Consider the following 24,207-nt stretch of genomic DNA (forward strand, 5'->3'; position numbering starts at 1 on the left):
GACTTGTCAAGAAACTTCTGTATAAATAGCGTCTCCTCCTTTGGCAAGTAAGAGCAGAATTTGGCATCTTCTGTTTGCCTTTTTAGTCCAGAAGGCAGCTTGTGTTCTAGCATTAGAGAAGCATCAACCCATGGAAACATAGAAGGAACTGCAGGAGTCAGGCTATTTGGACGGTTGCATATGTGACCAGTTCATATTGGTTGTGAATATTAAAGCTTTTGTGATCTTACTTGATTTGTCTACTTCTATTGTTATTGCATTCTTCCAGATGTACTTAACTTCTTTGCACATGTAATTTTTCCTTGATTGAGAACTGTTCCTGTTCTTGTAATCATTTTCAGGAACGTGGATTCGTTTTATTTGGGTTTTGTAAACACATGCATTGTTTTGGAACTTTTATCCCAAAGGGGTATTATAGGCGTGAAAATGGACACCTGAAATTTGTTTTAGTTAATGTTGTGTAGTTGCAGTGAGTTGGCTTTGTTTATGCTTGCCATATTTAAGTGCTCTAAGTAATGCATAGCTGTGGAATAGTCACAGTTATAAACTAGATTGTTACTGTATACTAATACTACAGTTTGCATTAGTGTTGTACCATACTGTCGTATGGAAGTGGAGTGTTATTGCTGAATTTGCTTTCTTAGTGGGCTTCGTCTTAATATGTAAAGTGAAATTTCTCAAGCATTGTTTTTTTTTTCTTTTAAACTTCATTTAATTTGCTTTGTGAAAAGGATAATTTTACTGTATGTGTATGGAAGAGTGACTGAATTTGTATTGGATTGTATTTGATCTCCTTTGGACTATAACTCCACAATTAGAAAACTAGAATTGCCTTTGCAGTAAAATTCTTATTCCTGTTCGCTAAAGTATGTAACCGTTGTGAAAATGTTCATTTGTCTTGTACATAGTACAGCCGTTGGGCATTGCTCACAGTTTATTTGACCAAGTAATGCAAAGCCGCAGCATTGATTTTTCTTTCTGTATCACTGAAAGTAGCTTTAAATGGTAATGTGAGTGATTTTTCCTGTTAATTTGCAGAACACGTACACAAATGCAGACAAGTTACTTGAAGCTGCAGAGCAGTTGGCTCAGACGGGTGAGTGTGACCCAGAAGAGATCTACCAGGCAGCCCATCAACTGGAAGATCGCATCCAGGATTTTGTGAGACGAGTGGAGCAGCGCAAGATTTTATTAGACATGTCTGTTTCATTTCACACGCATGTTAAAGAGGTAAGAAGGCTGTCAGTGGGTACAGGGAGATTTATTTTGTGTTTTAGTAATGGCTTTGCCCCATGTTAAAACTGTCTGTACACCAGCTTGTGTTGTAAGTTCAGAATTGTTTTCTGTTGGACATTGCAACTTTCTAGGGGTTTGTGTAGAAGGGTATGTTGATATCTTTTGAGGGTATAAAGCAGAAAAAAATGTCAAAATCATTAAAGTTAACATTTTATTCTGTTTTATTTTTATTTATTCACTGATTGGTTTGTTTGGCTTTAACAAGCCTATTCATGTAGTCCTTACTATACCTCTTTGGCCCTTTCTGTTTCCTCCTCTTTTTGGCATTAATACTGCACTTCATTATATCAACTCCGGTGATGTGCGAACACTGATTATGCGGGTAATAATTAACAAGTGCTAAGCCTGTCCTGCTCACAACCTACAAAAGCACCCTGCTGATACCAAAAACTCCCAGCAACTTTGCTAATATGGACTGTCTGCGGCACGTGCCAAGTGCTTTCTGCTCACAGCCTACAAAAACACCCTAATACCAAAGACTCTCAGCAGCTTTGCCACTGCAGACTTTTCGCAGCACAAGCTTCTTTTAAAGCCGTATGTATGTTTACAGTGATGTTCTTCGAGTTTCACTGCTGCAGTCATCACATTTGGGTTATCTGCGTGCAGGTAGCCGTCAGATGGCCTGAATACCAGAGTCTTGGATTCTTGCGTCTGATGTTATCTCTTCTTCCATGATAGCCACCTACAGGAGGATTGATAAGAGAATTGAACACCATTATACATAGTGTACAAGACACGCTTTATGACAAGCTCATGAATAGATCGATAAGCAAAGATGTTTGATTTTTTTGAAGTGCGTCATCCTGTCATACCTAGCATCAATGGAATGCCTAAGGTGCATAAGAATCTACATGACCCTCTGATGCGACCATTCATTTCAGAAAAAAGATGGATAACTGAACCCCTTTCTATTTTTATAGAATGGGAGTTAAAGAAATGGCTACCTCACGCACCTGCAGTGATCAAGGACACGGCTGAGTTCTTACTTAGACTTTACAAGAAACTGCAACAGATGAATACTTGTAAGAATTTATTATTGGTAGCTATGGATGTGAAGTTTGTTCACGTCCATACCCAATGATTTGGGAATCGACTCGATCAGAGACTTTGGTGTTAAGCACAAAGCAACCAATGATAACCATTTATTATGTAGTCTCTTGGAATTGGACTTGTATAACAATGTGTTTCTGTATGGTAGTACTTAATACTGGCAGAAATCGGGGGTAGCGATGGGAACTCCATGTGCAAATAGTTATGCCAATCTGGTCCTGGCAAGATGGGAAGAGCTATGGAAAGTGGATATTAACAAATGGAATAGAAACATAGTTTTCTATAATTGATTTGTGGATGATTACTTTCTCTTATGGGATGGCGATTTACCCTCCTTGGAACTTTTTGTACAACTTTTTGACCAACACAGCTTCATTTGTGAAGTGTGAAGTGACGACATCTAATACGGAGATAGAATTCTTGGATGTTAAGTTAGTTAGATGACACAGGAAGCATCAATACTAGAATGTATAAGAAACCTGTATGGTGTAATCATTTACTACACAATAGTAGTATGCATCCCAGGCATGTTCTTGACAACATAGTGACTAACCAACTTACTCGAGTGTCCAAGCTCTGCACGAGGGATGAGGATTATAGTGAGGAGCAAATTAAACTTATCACTGACTTTAATAAGAGAGGATACAAAGTCAGAGACACAGACCAATGAAGCAACTACCTTGGAACTACGCTCTGAGGGGAAGACCCTATTTTTCGGACCAAGGTGAAATAGTTAAGATGAAGCGAAAGGAGATAAAATCCAGTCTGAGATGCCAGTTGACATATAGTACTGACAATTTTGCTATTCGTAATACCATCAGAAAAATTTGGCCAGTGCTAACATCTCTCAACAAAATTAGGGAAATTGTTCATCAACCCAGCTTTTCTTTTTAAGAACAGGAAAAACTTAAAAAGACTATTATGTTATAAAACAGAAACTGAAGCTATTTCTGAAGACAGGAGTTTTCAGATGAGCTGTAGAGTTGGTACATTCAGATGTGAAAGTTGCAAGGCATGTTCTCATATAAACATCTCAAATGCTTTTACACATCCCCTGACTTAAAGGAACTATAAGATGTTCATCTTGTTTCACTGTTGCAGTCTTTACTCTTGGGTTATCCTGCTGGCAGGCTACCCGCAGTCGGCCAGAATTCCAAAGTCTAGGTCCGGCCTTGGTTGCTGTCGCCTCTTCCCTGACGTCAGTGCACCAGGGGTATAAAAGATGCAGCTGACGCCATTTTCTTCAGCCTTTCTTGCCGCGCGATGCCCGAAGCAAAAGCAGTTCGTAAGTACCGGTCTGCCATCTCCTGAGATTTTCAAATCTGAATTTCAGAACCGAAGTCTTCATTAAAGTTAAGTACCCTGTTGGGGAAACTTTTTTCTTGCTCCAGACAGATGTCAGGAAAAGTTAACAATTGTATTTCTTCTGGGAAGCAAATACCTCATAAGGATTTTTACTCTTACTGTATTCCTTGCCTAGGCCCTGATCACAACGTTGCTAGCTGTCGGTTTTGTGCTAGATTTATCCAACGCATTATCAAGCGTTGGTTCGATTTTGCATTTCATTACTTTGGCCGAAGATTTAATTATATAATGTCGGCTGAACAGCCGACAACCGGAGTTTACAAAAAACGCAAGGAACAAGGATAGGCATCCGAGGTCCAAAACCGACGACTAAGCTTCTTCTAGGCCAGTCACCGGTTCTCAGTGAGGCACTTTCGCAGCCCCTGGCGCCCGCTACCTCAGAGCCACAAGCCGCTACCGACTCCCACATGGAGCCGACTGGGCCTCTGGAAACTCAAGGTGTTGGACACTCTGAAATCAGTCCCTCAGATGGGTCTGGAGCCACTGAGCATGCATCGGCTTCTGAGGGTGTCTTCAGACCTACACAACTATATGTTAAGCCATCTTCAGCTTCAAAGACCAAGACTAAAGCAGCTCTAAAGACAAAGAAACAAGTACAGCATTCTCCTATTCAGACTTCCATGCCTAAAAAACAGATGCTCAAAATGGCCGAAGACCTAATTACCTTCATCAGGGGTTCCCATCCCCCTCCTGATAAGAGGCCTAGGCAAGAGAAACAGAGTATGATTCTTCTGATCAGGTTTCTATTTCCTCTGAGTCCTCTTCTGAACAGGATTACTCCATCCATTCCTTCAGCCTCTCCTCCTCAGGACTATTCTTTTGGGGGAAACACTGCATACTATGAGGCGGCATTTCCACTGGGAGAGCCAAGATTATTCTGAATCTAAGAAAAGGCTCAGAGACTTCCTGCTTCTTCCTCCGCACAGACCCCTTGCTATTCCACCTGTTCTAGACATTGTAGATGTGTTTTCAGAGTCCGGACTGTCCCCTGACTCTTTACCCCCTGCACCTGCTAAACCAGGCAGATACTACAGGGTCCTGGATTCTCATAAATTCCTGTATAAAAACCCCGCTGCTGACCCATAAACTATATCTCAGGGTCCAAAGGAGGTTAAAGTTTCTAATGCAAAAAAAAAAACAGTCCCCTCTGATAGGGATTCTAGGGCTCTAGACAGATGGGGGAACAACGTTTACACTTCTGCTACCCTGGCTGTAAGGGCTTTAAATTGTCAATTTTATATGCTTAAATATCAGCAATATTTAATGTCATTACTTAAACAGAAAATGTTGACAAATTCTGAATGTTCAGAGAACAAGGAATTGCAGGATTTATTGCATGCAACTGAACAAGTGGGAAAGCATACTTTGCAATGTGGTTATGATTCACTGGAGGCCTCTTGCAGGGCTGCTGTTACAGGTTCTGTTATTAGAAGGCATGCTTGGTTAAAGGAACAAAATCTGCCTGATCATGTTAAAGCAAAATTATTAGATGCACCATTACAGCATGTTACTTTGTTTGGTACTAAAGCAGAAGAGGTGTTTAAAAAAATGGAGGATAAAGCAAAATCCATGCAGACAGTCGAGGATTTCTTACAGGTACAGCCAACCAGGTTTAGCAGGAACTGGCCTTCTAAAAATTGGTCCTTTCCAGTGTCAGACAGACCCCAAAGAGGCAGATACAGGCATCCCAGAGGCAGATCTCAGCCCCAAGGCTCATACAGGCCTAAACAATGGGGTGCTCATACCTCCAAAAGCGAAGACAAATCACAGCCTTACAGGAAACAGTCCCAATGACTTTCCTCTACCAGTTACAAACAGTTTACTTTTGACAGCCCCCTTAGGGGGAAAACTAGCACTTTTTTCATCAAATTGGCAAATCATTGCCCAAGACAAATGGGTCTTGAACATAGTGTCCCAAGGCTACAGGTTCCATTTTCACACTCTACCAAGGTCAAAGGGCATGCCAGACCTGCCACACAATCAATGGGCAGAGGCACAAAAACAAATTACAGCCCTCATGGACATGAGGGCCTTTTCAGCAAGTACCACAACAAGAGCAGGGGCAAGGATTTTACTCCAGACTTTTCCTAGTACCCAGGAAGGACAAAACCTGGAGACCAATTCTGGACCTGTCTATACTAAATACGTTTCTGGAAGTTACAAAATTCAAGATGTTGACTCTTCAGCAGCTACTGCCCATGCTGGGCAAGAGGGCTTGGCTCGTAACTTTGGACCTAAAAGAGGCATACCTGCATGTCCCAATCAGACAGTCTTGCAGAAGATACCTCAGATTCATAGCTGGCTCAATGCATTACCAATTCTCTGCACTGCCATTTTGCTTATCTACTGCGCCCAGGGTCTTTACAAAATGCCTGGCACCAGTAATTGCGTTTTGCAGACAAAAAGGAATTCAAATATATCCGTACTTGGATGACTGCCTAATTCATGCAGAGAACAAAGACACTCTTCTAAAGCATCTGGCATTTGTAAAAAGATTACTAATTGGCCTAGGGTACACAGTAAACTAAACAAAAAGAAATCAAAACTAATGCCCTCTCAAGAGATATAATATTCCTGGGTGCAAGCTTAAATACAACTGCCCAGATGGCTCATCTCACGCCAGACAAAAACAACTGACTACTTACTTCAAGAACTTGGCAACAAAAACTCACCTATCTGCAAGGAAAATCCTGCAGGCCTTGGGTTTCATGGCATCCTGCATTCTACTAATTCCATATGCCGGACTGCATATGAGGAAACTACAATGGTATCTGAAAAGTGTTTGGACTCAGCATTGCCACAGCCTGGAGACCGTAATTGCACTCATTCCCTGCCTGCAACAGGAGTTTTGATGGTGGGCAGAAGCCTGTCACCACAACAAGGGTCTGCCATTCAGTTTACCCACAGCCAGACAGACACTGACAACAGATGCAACAGATTATGCCTGGGGGGCCCATATGGCAGGAAAATGTATTCAGGGCACATGGCCTGCAAACCAGAGGCATCTTCACATCAATCAAAAAGATGCTAGCTGTTCAGAATGCCCTGACAGCTTTCAAGGACCTGCTTCATCCAGGACAGTTACTGATAGACAGACAACACTACGGTTATGTGGTACATAAACAGGGAGGTACACATTCCTACCTCCTGTGCAGACAAGCAATGACCTTATGGGACACAGCATTGGCTTTTCAAGTTCACCTGCAAGCACAATTCTTGCCAGGAAAAACAAATACTTTGGCAGACGAACTAAGCAGAAACCTCATGGATCCCCATGAATGGAAACTGGATCCACAAGTCTTCAGCATGATAATAAGGAAATGGGAATGCCGAGACATAGATCTATTTGCCTCCCCTCACAACTGTCAGTTGCAGAGATTTTGCACAAGGATTTACCACAAGCAAGCATGGAAAGTGGATACCTTATCATTCAGCTGGAACAGTCTTAACAGTATATGCTTTCCCCCCACTGCCTCTCCTTCCCAGAGTACTACTAAAGGTCAGACAAGAGAAGCCACAAATGATTCTGATTGCACCAGACTGCCAACGCAAGCACTGGTACCCAATCCTAAAGAGATTGTCGCAAGGTCCAGCATGGATATTGCCTCAAACTTCTCACTTGCTGACCCATCAAAACAATCTTGCACAGCCAACTCAGGACCTTAAATCTGGCAACAATGGCGGATAATGTAGCCATTCAGAACACTCCTCTTTCAAAAGCTGTTATGGATATTATCTTGGAGGCCAGGAGGCCCAGTACCAGAAAATCTTATGCAGAAAAATGGAAGAGATTCTGTGCTTGGAACCAGGAACAAGGCATTGACACGTCTGTACCAAATATCCCTCAGATTTTACAATACCTAAGGCCTTTCTTTCTCATCAATTAAGATTCATGCCTCTGCCATTTCTGCACATTGCAATACGGAACCACCTATCTTTTCTCATCCTTTAATAAGGCAGTACCTCAGAGGGGCCAAAAACATTAGGCCTCCAAGGAGAGCACCAATTCCGGCCTGGGACCTCAATTATGCTTTGGAAAAACTCACACTGCCTCCTTTCGAGCCAGCATCAACAGCAGATATAAAATTCTTATCCTGGAAAACAGCTCTGCTCCTAGCCATAACCTCTGCAAGGCGAGATTCTGAGTTACAAGCACTCATGGCTGTGGAACCTTTCATCATTTTTCATCCAGACAGGGTTTCTCTGTGGACAAACCCTACATTTATGCCTAAGGTGGTGTCCAGTGTGGCCCTCAACCAAAACCATTCACTTGCCTACCTTTTACCCAAATCCACAGAACAAGGGTGAGAAAATTCTGCATTCTTTGGACATACACAGGCAGTTACGCTTCTACTTGGACAGAACTAAAGCTTTCAGAAAGAGTGAGCAACTTTGTGTCATATGCTGCAGGATCAGAAGCAAAGGCCATCTCAAAACAGACTATTTTTAAATGGATAGGCCATTGCATCTGTTTCTGCTATTTTCAACATGGCAAATCAGTGCCTAAGGGCATTAAGCCTCATTCCACCAGAGCAGCAACCACTTCAGCAGCCTTCCTCAGAGGAGTACCAACCAAAGAAATCTTAAAGGCTGCAGCTTGGAGTTCAGTGCACACTTTTACAAACCACTACCACTTGCCTCTCTATTCTAAGTCCAGAGCAGGCTTCGCCACTGCAGTTCTGCAGGATCTCATAGCCTTTCCTAATCGTATTTAGCCCTGCCACCCATCCTCAGCTTTGGGATTCTACCCAAGAGTAATGACTGCAACAGTGAAACATGATGAACTTAGTACAGTTGTGTACCTACCATAAATGTAGGTGTTCGATTGTATTCACTGTTGCATTCCAGGTTACCCACCCACCCTCCCCCTTCTCTTTGCTGGGACTTAACTGCACTTCTTTGTCCTATACAACCTTTTTGGTGTATTTGCTTGTAGATGAAGGAAATGTTATTTTTATGCTTGCATTTATTATTGGTATATTTTACAGCCTACCTATTTGGGGCACCTGACATCTGGGGCAAGAAAAATTGAAGAAAATGGCGTCAGCTGCATCTTTTATACCCCTGGCGCACTGATGTCAGGGAAGAGGCGACAGCAACCGACGCCGGACCTAGACTTTGGAATTCTGGCCGACTGCGGGTAGCCTGCCAGCAGGATAACCCAAGAGTTATGACTGCAACAGTGAATACACTCTAAAATCTACATTTATGGTAGGTGCACAACTGTACTTTTGAAGGATTTGCAAACTGTCTGAGTAAGAACATTATCTATGTGGGAACCTGCCGTCACTGCAAGGCATACTACATAGGGAAAACTAATCAAATGCTCAAGGAATGTATCCTAAAACACTTATCTGACATAAGAAAAAAAGTTAGCAGCAATCCACTTTATATGCATATTAGTATAAATGACTGTCATTCTTTCAAGTTCATGGCACTAACTAGGCTATACGAAACACCAAGAGGTGTGGGGATTTAGTAAACTGAGCAGAAATTGAAGCGATGGTGGATAATGAATTTGCAATCAGATCAGTCACCAGGTCTGAATGCATTTGTCCCTTTAAAACCTGCAGTAAAAGGGAAAGCTCTTCAGCACTCAAAATGACATAATTAGAAGGGTGTGTGTGCTGCTATGGTTACTAAATGCATCTAAGTGAGTGAACACTAGAAAATGAAGGTATTTAAGAGGAAGTTACACTGGCAAACATTTAGGATTTGAAAAAGGTATTATACCAAAAGTGCTTGCCAGGTTTATGAGCCAGTGTGTTTTTTTTATCTTATATATTTTATTAAAGTTTTCAAGTGTTTTAAGTGGAATTGGTGGCAGAACCATTTGTTTTTGGAGTCTTCTTCCATGACGTCAGGTCGTCAGGGGTATAAAACATGCAGCCGACGCTATTACATCAGTCTTTCTTGCCATGCGGTGCCCGAAGCAGAAGCAGTTCGCAAGTGCCGGTCGGCCGACTCCTGAAGTTTTTGTTTTCGAGTTTCAGAACCGAAGTCTTCAAAAAAAGCTAAGTACCCCGTTGGGTATCCTTTTTCTTGCTCATAACTGATGTCAGTAAATACCCCATAAAAATTTACATTCGTACTGCATTGCTTGCCTAGGCCCAGACCACGATGCTCGTCGCTGTCGGTTTTGTACCTTGTTCAATCCCTGAACTATTCGTCGTCTGGCTATATTTGCGGCAAATTATTTTGGTACTCTGTGTAACTATCCAGAAATGGCTTCGGTAAGCCATCAGACTACCAATATTATGAAAAAACGTAAGGATAAAAAGACAGACACAGACAGCATAGGTCCAGTACTGATGATGATGCTTCTGTTAAGCTAGTTGCCAGTTCACCGGTACTCAGTGAGGTGCTTTTGCAGCCCCTGATACCCGCTACTTCAGATTCGCATGCCTCTACTGACACCCATTTGGAGTCGTGTATGCCACGAGATGCTTTTTTGACTATGGAACCTGCGGATGTCTACTTTGGAAGGGTCCGGAGCCGTTGTGCAGGCACCTGCTTCTGAGGGTGTATTCAGGCCTAAAACTCAACCCACTCCAAGAAAAACTGCGTCCAAACTGCATGCTCAGGCCCATATGCCTAAAAAAACAAATGCTTAGAATGGCTGAAGACCTTATTATCTTAATTAGGGGAAGCCAGCCATCCCCCTGTGAGACTTGGAACTGATTTTCCTTCTGATTCTTCAGATCAGGAATCTGATATTTCTGTTTCTTCTGATTACCAGGATTTGTCCTTGGCTACCTATGAGGATTCTGATGCAGAGTATTCCATTCCATCTGCTTCCCCTCCAGAAGATTTTTCTTTTAGTGAAACCTTGCACACTCTTAGGGAGCATTTCTGCTGGGAAAGCCAGGATTACTCTGACTCCAAAAAAAGGCTTAGGAAATTCTTACTCCTCCCCCCTCAACACAGGCCTTTAGCTATCCCTCCTGTTCTGGACATTGTAGATGATGCTTTCTTGGAATCTAGCCTTTCCCCAGGCACTTTACCTCCAGCTCCCAGAAAACCTGACTGGTATTAGAGTACCTAACTCTCATACGTTCCTCTTCAAGAATCTTACTGCGGATCCAGAGACCATTTCCCAAGGAGCTAAGGGCATTAAGGCTACTGCTGCCAAAAACCCTACCCCTTTTGATAGAGATTCTAGAGCCTTGGATAGAAGGGGTAAGAAGGTATATACTTCTGCTACTTTGGCCATTAGGGCTTTAAATTGCCAGTTTCATATGTTAAAGTACCAGCAGCATATTACGGGACTACTTAAACAGAAAATGATGTTGATTCCTGACCGTGCTGAATGCAGAGAATTACAGGATTTAATGCATTCTGCAGAACTTCGTGTTTCACTGTTGCAGTCATTACATTTGGGTAATCTGTTGGCAGGTTGCCCTCAGTCGTCCTGAATAACAAAGTTTTGGGTTCTGCATCAGTTGCTGTCTCCTCTTCCATGACATCAGGGGTATAAAACATGCAGCCGACACCATTTTAATCCGTCTTTCTTGCCCCGCGGTGCCAGAAGCAGTTCGCAAGTGCTGGTCGGCCGAAGCAGAAGCAGTTCGCAAGTGCCGGTTGGCTGACGCCTGAAATTTTCATTTTCAAGTTTCAGAACCAAAGTCTTCAAACTAAAGCGCAGTACCCCATTGGGGAAACTTTTTCTTGCTCCTTACCGATGTCAGTAAAAGTTAATAATTGCATTACTTGTGGGAAGCAAATGCCTCATAAGGATTTTCATTTGTACTGTATTCCTTGCCTAGGCCCTGATCACAACATGCCTTGCTGTCGGTTTTGTGCTAAATTTAACCAACGCAGTATTAAGCATCAGTATATTTTTGCTTCTAAATATTTAACTACCCTGAAATGTCGTCTGTTAGCAATCCGACTACTGGAGTTCACAAAAAAGGAAGGAAAAGGGCAGAGACAGTCTAGGTCCAAAACCGATGAAGCTTCTCCTAAACCAGTCAGTGAGGCGCTTTCACAGCCCCTGATACCCGCTACTTTTGAGTCGCAGGCCTCTACCGAGACCCATTCGGAGTCCTGTATGTCGTGAGATTCACAAAGTATTGAACCCGCGGATGTCACTCCCTTGGATGGGTCCGGAGCCGCTGAAGAGGCACCGGCTTCTGAGGGTGTTTTCAGGCCTCAACTTTTTTATATTAAACCGACGCCTTAAGCAAAAACAAGGTCAAAAACAACTTCTGTGACTAAAAAACCAACACGAGCCACGTGCCCAGGCCCCTATGTTTAAAAAAAACAAATGATCAAAATGGCTGAGGATTTAATTATCGTGATCAGGGGTTCCCAACCCCCCCTGTTAAGAGGCCTAGGCAAGGCACTGATTATGAATCTTCAGATCAGGTTTCCATTTCTTCTGATTCCTCTTCTGATCAGGAATTTTCTATTCCACCTTATGAGGATTCTGATGCAGAGGAATTCATCCCTTCTGCAACTCCTCCTGAGGATTACTCTTTTGGAGAGACTTTGCATACTTTAAGGGAACATTTTCACTGGGAGAGTCGGGACTTCTCTGAGTCAAAAAAGAGGCTTAGTGATTTCCTTCTTCCTTTGGCCATACCTCTCCTGTATTAGACATTGTTGATGATGTGTTCTAGGAATCAAGCATGGCTCCTGATTCCCTGCCTCCGGCTCCTAGTAAGCCAGACAGATATTACAGGGTTCCTGACTCCCACAAATTTCTTTACAAAAATCCTGCTGCTGATCATGAAACTATTTCTCAGGGTCCCAAGGGTGTTAAGGCTTCTACAGCCAAATATCCTACCCCTTCTGATAGAGATTCCAGGGCGCTGGATAGATGGGGTTAGAAGGTTTATACGTCTGCAACCTTGGCAATCAGGGCTTTAAACTGCCAGTTCCATATGCTTAAATATCAACAACATGTTATGGGCTTATGGAAACAGAAAATGATGTTGATTTCTGATTGTGTGGAAAATAGAGTTACAGGATTTATTGCATTCAGCAGAACAGGTTGGAAAGCATACTTTGCAATGTGGTTTTGATTCCTTGGAGGCCTCTTGCATGGCCGCCGTAACTGGATATGTGATAAGAAGGCATGCCTGGCTCAAGGAGCAAAATCTGCCTGATCATGTTAAAGCTAAATTGTTGTTGGTTCTTTCCTGTGTCCAACAGAGCTGCTCCGGGCAAACCTAGACGCTCCAAAGGCTCCAGATTTCAATCACAAGGATCTTACAGGTCAAAGCAATGGGGTGCCTCCACCTCCAAATCAGGAGGTAACAAAGCACAACCATACAGTAAGCAGTCACAATGACTTTCCTCTAACATCTGCAAGCACTTATCTTTTGTCATCCCCCTTGGGGGGCAAACTAGCACTTCATGCTCAAAATTGGCAGTTAATTACCCAGGGCAAGTGGGTATTAAACATAGTATCCCAAGGGTACAGATTTCATTTTCATACTTTGCCAATTCCATACGGATGACCAGATCTGCCACAAAACAAGTGGGCAGAGGCCCATAAACAAGTCATGTCCCTCATGGATATGGGGGCTATTCAACAGGTACCAGAAAAGGAAAAAGGACAAGGTTTTTATTCAAGACTTTTCCTGGTACCCAGAAAAGACAAATCATGGCGTCCAGTACTGGACTTATCAATTCTGAACACTTTCCTAGACATTCCAAAATTCAAAATGCTGACCTTACAACAGCTACTGCCTATGCTAGGCAAGAATGCCTGGTTGGTAACTCTAGACTTAAGAGGTATACCTGCATATCCCAATAAGGGAATCTTGCAGAAGATACCACCGCTTCAAAGCAGGCTTTTTGCATTACCAATTCTCTGCACTGCCCTTTGGTTTATCTACTGCGCCCAGGGTTTTTACAAAGTGCCTGGCACCAGTAATTGCATTCTGCAGACAGAAACATTCAAATTTATCCTTACCCAGACGATTGTCTCATTCAGGCAGAGGACAAGGACACTTCTTCAACATCTGGCATTTGTAAAAAGGCTTCTAACGTGCCTAGGGTACACCATAAACGAAAAGAAGTCACAACTAGTACCCTCTCAAATAATTATATTCCTGGGTCCAAGCTTGAATACAACTGCCCAGATGGCTTACCTCACACCAGACAAACAAATGCAATTGACAATATACTTCATACAAATGGCAACAAAAACCCAGTTATCTGCAAGACAAATTCTGCAGGCTTTGGGGTTTATGGCATCCTGCATTCTACTGATTCTATGTGTGAGACTGCATATGAGAACAGTGGTACCTAAAAAGCTTATGGAGTCAACATTGTCACAGCCTGTAACCAATGATTCCTCTCATTCCCTGCCTACAAAAGGAGTTTCTTTGGTGGACAGAGACATGTCACCAAAACAAGGGACTGTCATTCACTCTACCCCCTGCCACCCAAACCCTGACTACAGACGCATCAGTCTATGCTTGGGGGGCCCACCTGGCAGGGAGATGCATTCAGGGCAAATAGAGCCCAAACCAAATACTTCTACATATCACCTAAAAAAAAATGCTAGCTGTTCAGAATGCTCTGACAGCCTTCAAGGACTTACTTCATCCAGGGCAACACTGATAAAGACGGAAAACACCACAGTTATGTGGTACATAAACAAGCAGGGGGGTACCCACTCCTACCCCCTTTGCAGACTAGCCATGGCCTTGTGGAACACAGCCTTGACTTACCAAATACATCTTCAAGCTTAATTCCTGTCAGGAAAGCAAAATACTCTGGCAGGCGACCTAAGCAGAAATCTTATGGAACCGCATGAATGGAAACTGGATCCACAAATCTTCAGCATGTTAACACAAAAATGGGGGAGACCAGACATAGATCTATCAGTTGGACACATTCTGCACAAAAACTCATCACAAAAAAGCATGGAAAGTGGATGCTCCATCCTTCAGCTGGAAAAACCTATCAGTCTATGCCTTTCCCACTCTGCCTCTACTCTCCAAGGTCTTACTAAAAGTCAGACAGGAAAAACCAAAAGTGATTCTAATTGCTCCGGACTGGTCTCGCCAACACTGGTACCACTTTCTAAGGAATATGTTACACCTTCCTCCGTGGTACTTCCCTCAAACACCTCATCTATTGTCTCAACAGAACTGTCAAACCCTGCGCACTCAGCTCCAAACTCTGAATCTTGCAGCATGGTTAATCAACTAAGTATTCAAATCACACCTCTTAGTAAACCTGTGATGGATGTCATTTTGGAAGCCAGAAGGCCTAGTACTAGAAAATCTTATGCTGATAAATGGAAGAGATTTTGTTCTTGGAACCAAGGACAAGTAAAAGACACAGCAAAGCCTAATATTCCTCAGATTTTGCAATACTTAACTGAGATGCTTCACAAGGGCCTATCTTTTTCTTCAATAAAAAAACATGCCTCTGCCATCTCGGCTCATTACATCACAGAGCCTCCCCTCTTTTCTCATCCCCTGCTAAAACAGTACCTTAGAGGGGCCAAAATTTTAAGGCCTCCCAGGAGAGCGCCAACTCCTGCATGGGACCTCAATTTTGTGCAGGAAAAACTCACCCTACCTCCTTTTGAACCAGCAGCTACTGCAGATATAAAATTTCTTTCTTGGAAGACAGCCTTTCTTTTGGCATTCACTTCAGCTAGAAGGATTTCAGAACTACAGGCCCTCATGGCAGTGGAGCCTTACATTATATTTTACCCGGACAGGGTGGGCCTCAGGACCAATCCTTCTTTTATGCCTAAGGTGGTATCCAGTGTGGCTCATTAACCAGACCATTCACCTGCCAACTTTTTTCCCAAATCCGCAGAACAAGGGGGGGTGTATTCTGCATTCATTGGATGTACACAGACAACTAAGATTCTACTTAAACAGGACAAAATCTCTAAGAAAGTCTGAGCCACTACTGGTGGCATTTGTTGCATGATCAGAGGGGAAGGCTATAGCAAAACAGACTATTTCTAAATGGATAAGCCATTGCATTCATTTCTACTACTTGCACCCTGGTAAACCTGTGCTCAAGGGGGTCAGATCCCATTCCACCAGGGCTGCCTCTACTTCAGCAGCTTTTTTCAAAGGGATCCCTCCAGAGACATTCTAGAAACTGACACTTGGAGCTCAGTTCATACATTCACAAAGCATTACCATTTACCTCTCTTTTCTAAATCCAGGGCAGGCTTTGCCACTGCAGTCCTGCAGGGCCTTATAGCTGCTCCTAATGCTGTTTAGTTCCATCCTCCCATCCATAGCTTTGGGATTCTACCCAAATGTAATGACTGCAACAGTGAAACACGAAGAACATAGTACAGTTGTGTACACTTACCATAAATGTAGATGTTCGAGTGTATTCACTGTTGCAGTCCGGGTTACCCACCCGCCAGCCCCCTTTCTATGTCTTTTCTTACTTTCACTATGCTCAAAAGCCTTTGTGGTGTATTTGCTTTTAGTTGAAGGTAGATTTTATGTATTCTAAAGTGTATTTATATAGTTATAGTTATATATTTATATTTTTGCTCCCCATTTGGGGGGCACCTGACATCTAGGGCAAGAAAAACTGATAAAAATGGCATCGGCTGCATGTCTTGTACCCCTGACATGATGGAAGAGGAGATGGCAACCAACGCAGGACCCAAGATTTTGTTATTCAGGCTGACTGAGGGCAACCTGCCAGCAGATTACCCAAAGGTAATGACTGCAACATTGAATACACTCGAATGTCTACATTTATGGTAAGTGTGCACAACTGTACTTTGTTCTAATCTTTCCTCAGATGAGAGAGAATTACTATGATTTGAGAAAAAAAGTATTTAAGAATTATGAAGACTGACAAAGGTGGGGAGACTGTACTTATGGACTCTATTTGTGAAACCAAAATGATGGATATTCTTGCCGATGTAAGTAAATGCAACAGAGTTTCAAAGAGACAAAATAAATGTACCATATTGCAAGATTGATTTGGCCTTTAATTTATTAAATGATGAGCTGATTGATATGGACACCTACCATTACTTAGATAAGGAGAAACCCAAGGTACCTTCTATGTTTGGTATACCAAAGATGCACAAGAATGCTTTTGAGCTCCCACTCAGGCCAGATGCTCCAAGTCTTTCACTGTTGCAGTCATCGCACTTAGGTTATCTGACTGGAGGCAGCATTCAGTTGGCCTGAGTACCAGAGACTTAATATTTCTGAGTTGGTTGCTGTCACTCCAGGACTGATGTCAGGTCACCAGGGGTATAAAAACAGGCAGCCGACGCCATTACATCCGTCTTACTTGTCAAGGAGCCCGAAGCAGAAGCAGTTCACAAGTGCTGGTTGGCCGCTTCCTGAGTTTTCGTTTACGAATTGAGTAATCCTGAAGTCTTCTAAAGCTATGTACCCTGTTGGGTATCTTTTTTCTTGCTCTAACAGATGTCATAAAATGTTAACAAATGCCTTGCCTGTGGAAAGCAAATACCACACAGAGATTTTCATTCTTACTGCGTCACCTGTTTAGGCCCAGACCACCACATACCTCGCCGTCAGTTTTATGCCTTGTTCAATGCCCGAAACATTCATCGTCAGGCTCTTAGTCGCAACATTCTTTCGCTTTCTATCTCCCTATTCCGAAATGGCTTCTGTAAGCCATGAAAAAACGTAAGGATAAAGACAGAGACAGACAGCACAGGTCCAAAGCTGCCAACGACACTTCTGTTAAGCTAGTCGCCAGTTCGCCGGTACTCAGTGAGGCACTTTCACAACCCCTGATGCCCACTTCAGCGGATTCGCAGGCCTCTACCGAGACCCGTTTGGAGTCCGGTATGCCGCGAGATTTTTCGACTATGGAACCTGCGGATGTCTCTACCTTGGATGGGTCTGGAGCCGCTGAACAGGCACCGGCTTCTGAGGCAGTTCTTCGCACTACCGATGTTAGACTCAAATCGACGACTTCATTTTTATCTAAAACTCCCAAGCCTCTAAGGCCAAGTACACGCTACACCTAGAAAACTGACGACCAAAGCGCATGCACTTGCTCCCTTGCCACAATGACAAATGCTTAGAATGGCAGAAGGCCTTATTATGCTAATTAGGGGAAGTCAGCCTTTCTCTGCTAAGAGAAAGAGACCAGTCCCCAGCAGCTTCAACAGACCAGGAGTTCGATGACACTGAGGTATCTGATTATGAAGACATGCCCTTATCTTTTTGAGGATTCAGATGCAGAGGAATCCATTCCCTCTGCCTCTCCTCCAGAGAATTTTTCCTTTGGTGAAACCTTACATACATTAAGAGAGCATTTCCACTGGGAATACCAAGACTATCCTCAGTCCAAAAAGAGACTTTGAAAATTTCTAGATTTGCCACAGCAGAGGCCTTTAGCAATACCCCCAGTCCTGGAAGTTGTTGAAGATGTCTTTATGGAATCCAGTCTTACTCCTGATACTTTACCCCCTGCCCCTAGGAACCCAGACAGGAACCCAGACAGGTACTACAGAGTATCTGACACTCCAAATTTCTTTTTAAGAATCCTACTGCTGACCCAGAGATCATTTCCCAAAGGCCTAAAGGTTTTAAGGCAACTACAGTCAAGAGTCCCACCCCTTCATACAGGGATTCCAGAGCTTTGGACAGATGGGGTAAGAAAGTATACACCTCTGCAACACTTGCCATTAGGACATTTAATTGTTAGTTTCACGTGCTGAAGTACCAGCAAGATATTATGCATCTTAAGCAAAAAGTAGCAACCTTTACAGAATGTGCAGAAAATAAAGAATTGCAGGAGCTTATGCACTCTGCAAGCAAAGTCAGCAAGCATACATTGTAGTGTGGCTTTGACACCCTAGACACATCTTGCAGGGCAGCAGTCACTGGTTCTGTACTGAAGTGGACATGTGGACTACCACAGGGTTCCATCCTGGGACCTCTCCTGTTTGGTATCTACTTCTCTGAAGTACAGGCTAACACAGAAGGCCTCTGGCTAACGAAGTTCGCAGATGACTGCAAACTAGGAGCCATAGTCAAGTCCCCAAATGATGTGGACATCCTACAGAAGGGCCTCACTGAGACAGATGCCTGATGTCAGAGCCATGGCCTCAAGCTCAGTGCCAAAAAGTGCAGTGTCCATCCCCTTTGGTGAAAACTCTGTACCCTTGAACTACCACATAGGCAGCAATCTACTTAACATGAATGCGTGATGAGAGACCTTGGGACCCAGGTGGACTGTAGTCTCTCCTTTGATAGCCACATCGCCACAGTAGTCAGGATGTCCTACGTGGTACACCTCATCATAAAAGGGTTCTCATCTAGGAAAAAAGTGGTCATTGTTCCCCTCTACTTGTCACTCATTAGACCCATTATAGAGTACAACACCCCTTTTGGAATGTACCTCACAAGACATCTGCAGCAGCTGGAAAGGCCACAGAAGTACCTTGCAGAGGATTACTGGCCTCAAACAAATGCCCTACACTGACCGCCTCAAAAAATTCCAGCTTTACTCAGTAGCATATCGCCTACTCCGGGGTGATCTCTGCCTAACATATAAAGCTATGTCAGACCCAGAGCTGTTGGACATGCTACACCTAAAGAAATCCCAATCCCTCTGAGCTACATGCTCTAGGGGCCTAAACCTTGTCACCACAATAAACAGGACACACTGGAGGGATAGATTCCTGTCCCAGAGATGACTTGTACTCTGGAAAAAGCTACCCATTTATGTCAAGCAAAGTTCTTCATTAGCACTCTTCAAGAAAAATCTTGAGTGGATGGGAAATAGGAAATACACCCCTGGTTCACTTCTGTGTCTCTGCTGGACAGTGGCACAGGAAAATAACTTTCTTGGGTGACATAAGCTATGGAACCTTGCTGGCTAGACTTACGTAGGCCTTTGGGCCAATAGCCTAGTACCTACCTATGAGAAGGCATGCTTGGCTTAAGGAGCAGACCTTGCCAGACCATGTCAAAATCTAAGTTACTAGACGCTCATTTGAACAAGGACAATTTGTTTGGCACCAAAGCAGAAAAGTTTCTTAAAAAGATGGACGAAAAAGCTAAATCTGTTCAGACAGTTAAAGAATTCTTACAAGTACAACCTCCTAGATTCAGTAGGTATTGCCCCTCAAAGCACCGGTCTTTTCCAGCCTTCTGCACGCCATCTCAAACCATACCCAGGGGAAACAGACCACCCAGACTACAGTCTCAGAGTATGCAGAGATCTAAGCAATGGAGTGCCCCACCCCCAAAACAGGGAGTGGTAAGCCACCTCCTTACGGAAAAAACTCACAATGAATTTTCTAATCCACTCCCCACCTCTGCCCAGTTGCTTGTCCCTGTAGGAGGAAAACTTGTCATTCATGCAAAAAACTGGATGTCTCACAAAAGACCAGTAGGTCCTCAACATGGTTTCCCAGAGGATACAAATTCAACTTCCGTTCTCTGCCAACCCCAAAAGGGTTCCCAGACCTTCCTCCAAACCAGTGGGCAGAGGCACAAAACTAAGTCCTATCCCTGCTCTCTATCAGGGCTATTAATTTGGTTCCTGCGGAACAGATAGGTCAAGGATTCTATTCCAGACTTTTCCTGGTACTCAGAAGAGAGAGCTCTTGGCGCCCAAAACTGCATCTTTCATATCTCAACACCTTCCTGGTGGTACCAAAATTCAAAATGCTCACGCTGCAGCAGCAGCTTCTTCCTATGCTTTTTAAGGATGCTTGGTTAGCCACCCTAGACCTAAAAGAGTCCTACCTCACAATCAGGGAATCTTGCAGGAAATATCTACGTTTCAGGGCAGGATCTATGCACTTTCACTTCTCTGCGTTTCCCTTTGGCTTTATCCACTGCTCCCAGAGTTTTCACAAAATGCATGGCTCCTTCCATTGCTTTTAGCAAGAAATATTCAAATTTACCCCTACTTAGACGACTGCCTGATTCAGGCAGACAGTCAGGAAAAGCTGTTACAGCACCTGACCTTTGTAAAGGACCTGCTGACCTCCCTGGGGTATACTGTCAATGAAAAGAAATCATAACTAGTACCCACACAAAAAATTGTATTCCTGGGAACAAGCCTGTACGCAGCATCCCAGATGTCATTCCTTACTCCAGAAAAACAAGCCTACCTGACAGACTACTTCTCTCAGCTAGACACTAGAACTCAGTTATATGCAAGGAAAAGCCTGCAAGATCTAGGGTTCATGGCCTCCTGCATTCTACTCATTCCATATGCAAGACTGCATATGAGAAAACTACAGTGGTACCTAAAAAGCCTTTGGTGTCAACACTGTCAAGACCTGGAAACTATCATTCCAATGATACCTTGTCTAATGAAAGATTCTTTGGTTTGCAGCAGCATGCAACCACAACAAGGGACTTCCCTTCTTACAAACCCACGCCACCCAGACCCTCACCACAGACGCATCAGACTATACTTGGGGTGCACACCTGTAAGGCAGGTGCATTCAGGGACTTTGGAGCCCAAATCAAATACCTCTGCACATCAAAAAGTTGCTAGCTTTTCAGGATGCTGTAACAGCTTTCAGACCTCTACTCTCCCCGGGGCCTCTACTGATCAAAACAGACAACACCACAGTGATGTGGTATATCAACTAGCAGGGAGAGACTCACTCTTATCCTCTCTGCAGGCTCGCCATGACCCTTTGGCACACTGCCTCAGCCATGCAACTACACCTGCTAGCACAACTCCTGCCAGGCTCTCTAAACTCTCTGGCAGACAGCTTAAGCAGAAACTTGCTAGACCCCACATAACCTTCACCCTTGTAACCCAGAATTGGGGGCAATCTGAAGGTGAGTCTCTTTGACTCCCACTGCAGTCATCAGCTCAGCAAATTCTGCACCAGGGAACCTCACAGCAAAGCTTGGAAAGTGAATGCCCTATCCTTCCAGTGGGTAAACCTATCTGTCTTTGCATTTCCCCCTCTACCACTCATTTCAAGGGTACTGCTCAAAATAAAGTAGGAAAAACCAAGGGCAGTCCTGATTGCCCCAGACTGGCCACGCCAGCACTGGTACCCACTGCTGCGCAGCCTGTCACTCCTGCCACCATGGCATCTACCTCAGATCCCAACATTACTGACCCAGAAGAATGGATAATTCATGCATCCCCAATAGCAGTCCCGTCAACTTGGCAGCTTGGCTTATTCCCTCACCTCTCCTCAAGTCTGCCAGCCGAAGCAAACAAGTCCTAGATGTTATACGTGAGGTCCGACGCCCCAGCACTAGAAAATCCTATGCTGACAAGTGGAAAAGATTTTGCACCTGGATCCAGGTTAAGGAAGCTGAAACAGCACAGCCCTCCCTACCTCTCAACCTGGATTACTTTGCAGACCTACTGCACAGAGGTCTATCCTTCTCTTCTATTAAAATTCATGCCTCTGCCATCTCTGCTGATTACAGCACAGAGCCACCTCTCTTCTCACACCCTCTCATCAAACAGTTCCTAAGAGGGGCTAACAGCTTAAGGCCACCCAGAAGAGCTCCTACCCCAGCTTGGGACCTTAACTTTGTGTTGGAAAAATTCACCCTACCCCCCCTTTGAACCTGCAGCTTTAGCAGAGTTAAAATTCCTCTCTTGGAAAACGGCCTTGCTTCTGGCCATCAATTCACCTAGAAGAGTTTCAGAGCTACAAGCACTCATGGCTTTAGAGCCCTTCATTTTCCATGCTGGCCAGGTCTCCCTCAGGTCTAACTTATCCTACATGCCTAAAGTGGTGTCTAGTGTGGCTCTTAACCAATCCATTCATTTGCCCACAAAACAAGGGGGAAAGGATTCTGCACTCTCTAGATGTGCACAGACAGCTCAGATTCTATCTGGATAAGACTATATCTTTTAGAAAAAACTGACCAATTGCTAGTCAGCTTCGCAGCAGGGGCAGAGGGCAAGTCCATATCCAGACAATCTCCAAATGAATAGCACACTGCAGCCATTTCTGCTGCAAACAGCACAGGAAACCGCCCCCAAAGGGGGTCAGGACACATTCCACCAGGGCAACCTGCACCTCTGCAGCTTTTCTCAGAGGGGTCCCCACCAGGGACAGCCTGGAGGCTGCAGCATGGGCTTCTGTTCATACCTTCATGAAGCATTACCACCTGCCTATCTTCTCCAAATCCAGGGCAAGCTTTGCCACCACAGTCTTGCAGAGCATCCTAGCCAGCCCCCAGTTTTCTTGATTGCCTCCTTCCTTTTCTTCAGCTTTGGGAATCAACCCAGATGTGGTGATTGCAACAGCTGAACAAGAAAATCATAGTACAGTTGTGTACACTTACCATAAATGTAGATGTCCGAGTGTATTCACTGTTGCAGTCCTGCCCCCCCCCCCTCCATCCTCCTTGTCTCTCTCTCTCTCTCTTTTCCTCTCTCCTTACAGGGAATTTTTGGTATTTACTTTCTACTGCTGGTGTTCTTGCACCATAACCTAGCTCCCTCTTTGGGGGCTCCTGAGAATTGGGGGAAGAAAAACTGATATAATGGCGTCAGCTGCCTGATTTTATACCACTGACGACCTGACGTCAGTCCTGGAGCGACATCAACCGACACAGAAATACTAAGCCTATGGTATTCGGACCGACTGATGGCTACCCCTGGAACGATAAACCAAATGTGATGACTGCAACAGAACAGTGAATGCACTTGAATGTCTACATTTATGGTAAGTGTAAACAACTGTACTTTTTATATACAGATGAGGCATATTTTTAGCAACCAAATGAGACGACGTGGACCATAAGTAGAACTGCATGTAGAGGTATAGAAACCGTTTATAAGGTAGCGATTACATTCCCTCCCAGTGTTTTATAACAGAGTATAGACAGAGGGTGCATTGTACAGCCGAAAGAGTCACTCATATGCAAGGCATAAAAAGTAATCAAAAGAAACAAAGTTGTGCACTCAGTCCTAGAGAAATTAGTAGAACCCTTCTAAACTATGTTCCTTGTGGTTGTGGATAACTGAGGGTTTTCAATATTCAGAGGAGAAGATATGGTAGGATAAGAAAGGTAGATGGGGAAGAATAACAAGACATTTCCATATATTGATAAAACCATCAGTACCTTATGTTCAGTTTGCAACAGCAAAAGGGTCTGTATTTGGTCTTTTAAGTGTTTTTATATTTGCAGCTTTTGGAGTAATGCCAAAGGCTGTGGCCATATCCGAGAACACTGTATGAACTGCATGGCCACTATCTACAGTGTCTTTGATTTTTATTTATTGATTTATTTATTTTGTACCGTAGGTAGTGAACTCCCTTTGATCTGTGTTTTGTTGTAGGTCTAAAATAATAAGATCTTTAATACTGGAGCTTGTGTAATGTGATTTAAGATGTTTTGTGGCTTTGCATATTGGGCTTATTTGGCTAATGGGTCTGTAATTCCTGGGATCTGAGATGTGATCTCCTTCTATGAGGGGTCATAATAGTTGCCATTTGCCATACAGAGGAAAGTACTATGTGGCTATGGTCAAGTTGAACAGTTTTAGGTGAGGTTCAAAGAGAACGTTTTTGGCACCGTTGGTTATATAAATGTTTAACTTTGC

The 24,207-nt window shown here is 43.6% G+C and overlaps 1 protein-coding gene across 1 annotated transcript in view; it reads left to right on the forward strand.

Annotated features, from left to right (window-relative positions):
- Nucleotides 1-24,207, forward strand: part of TRIO (trio Rho guanine nucleotide exchange factor) — a 5,137,669-nt gene that overhangs the window by 1,063,974 nt on the left and 4,049,488 nt on the right. The window contains exon 11 of the mRNA XM_044065600.1: nt 1,039-1,230. Within this exon, the coding sequence (XP_043921535.1) occupies nt 1,039-1,230 (192 nt within the window). The remainder of the gene's footprint in view (nt 1-1,038; nt 1,231-24,207) is intronic.

This window comes from Protopterus annectens, chromosome 3.part0 (assembly GCF_019279795.1).
Source record: "Protopterus annectens isolate FY-2018-M chromosome 3.part0, PAN1.0, whole genome shotgun sequence".
NCBI classification, from domain to species: domain Eukaryota; kingdom Metazoa; phylum Chordata; order Ceratodontiformes; family Protopteridae; genus Protopterus; species Protopterus annectens.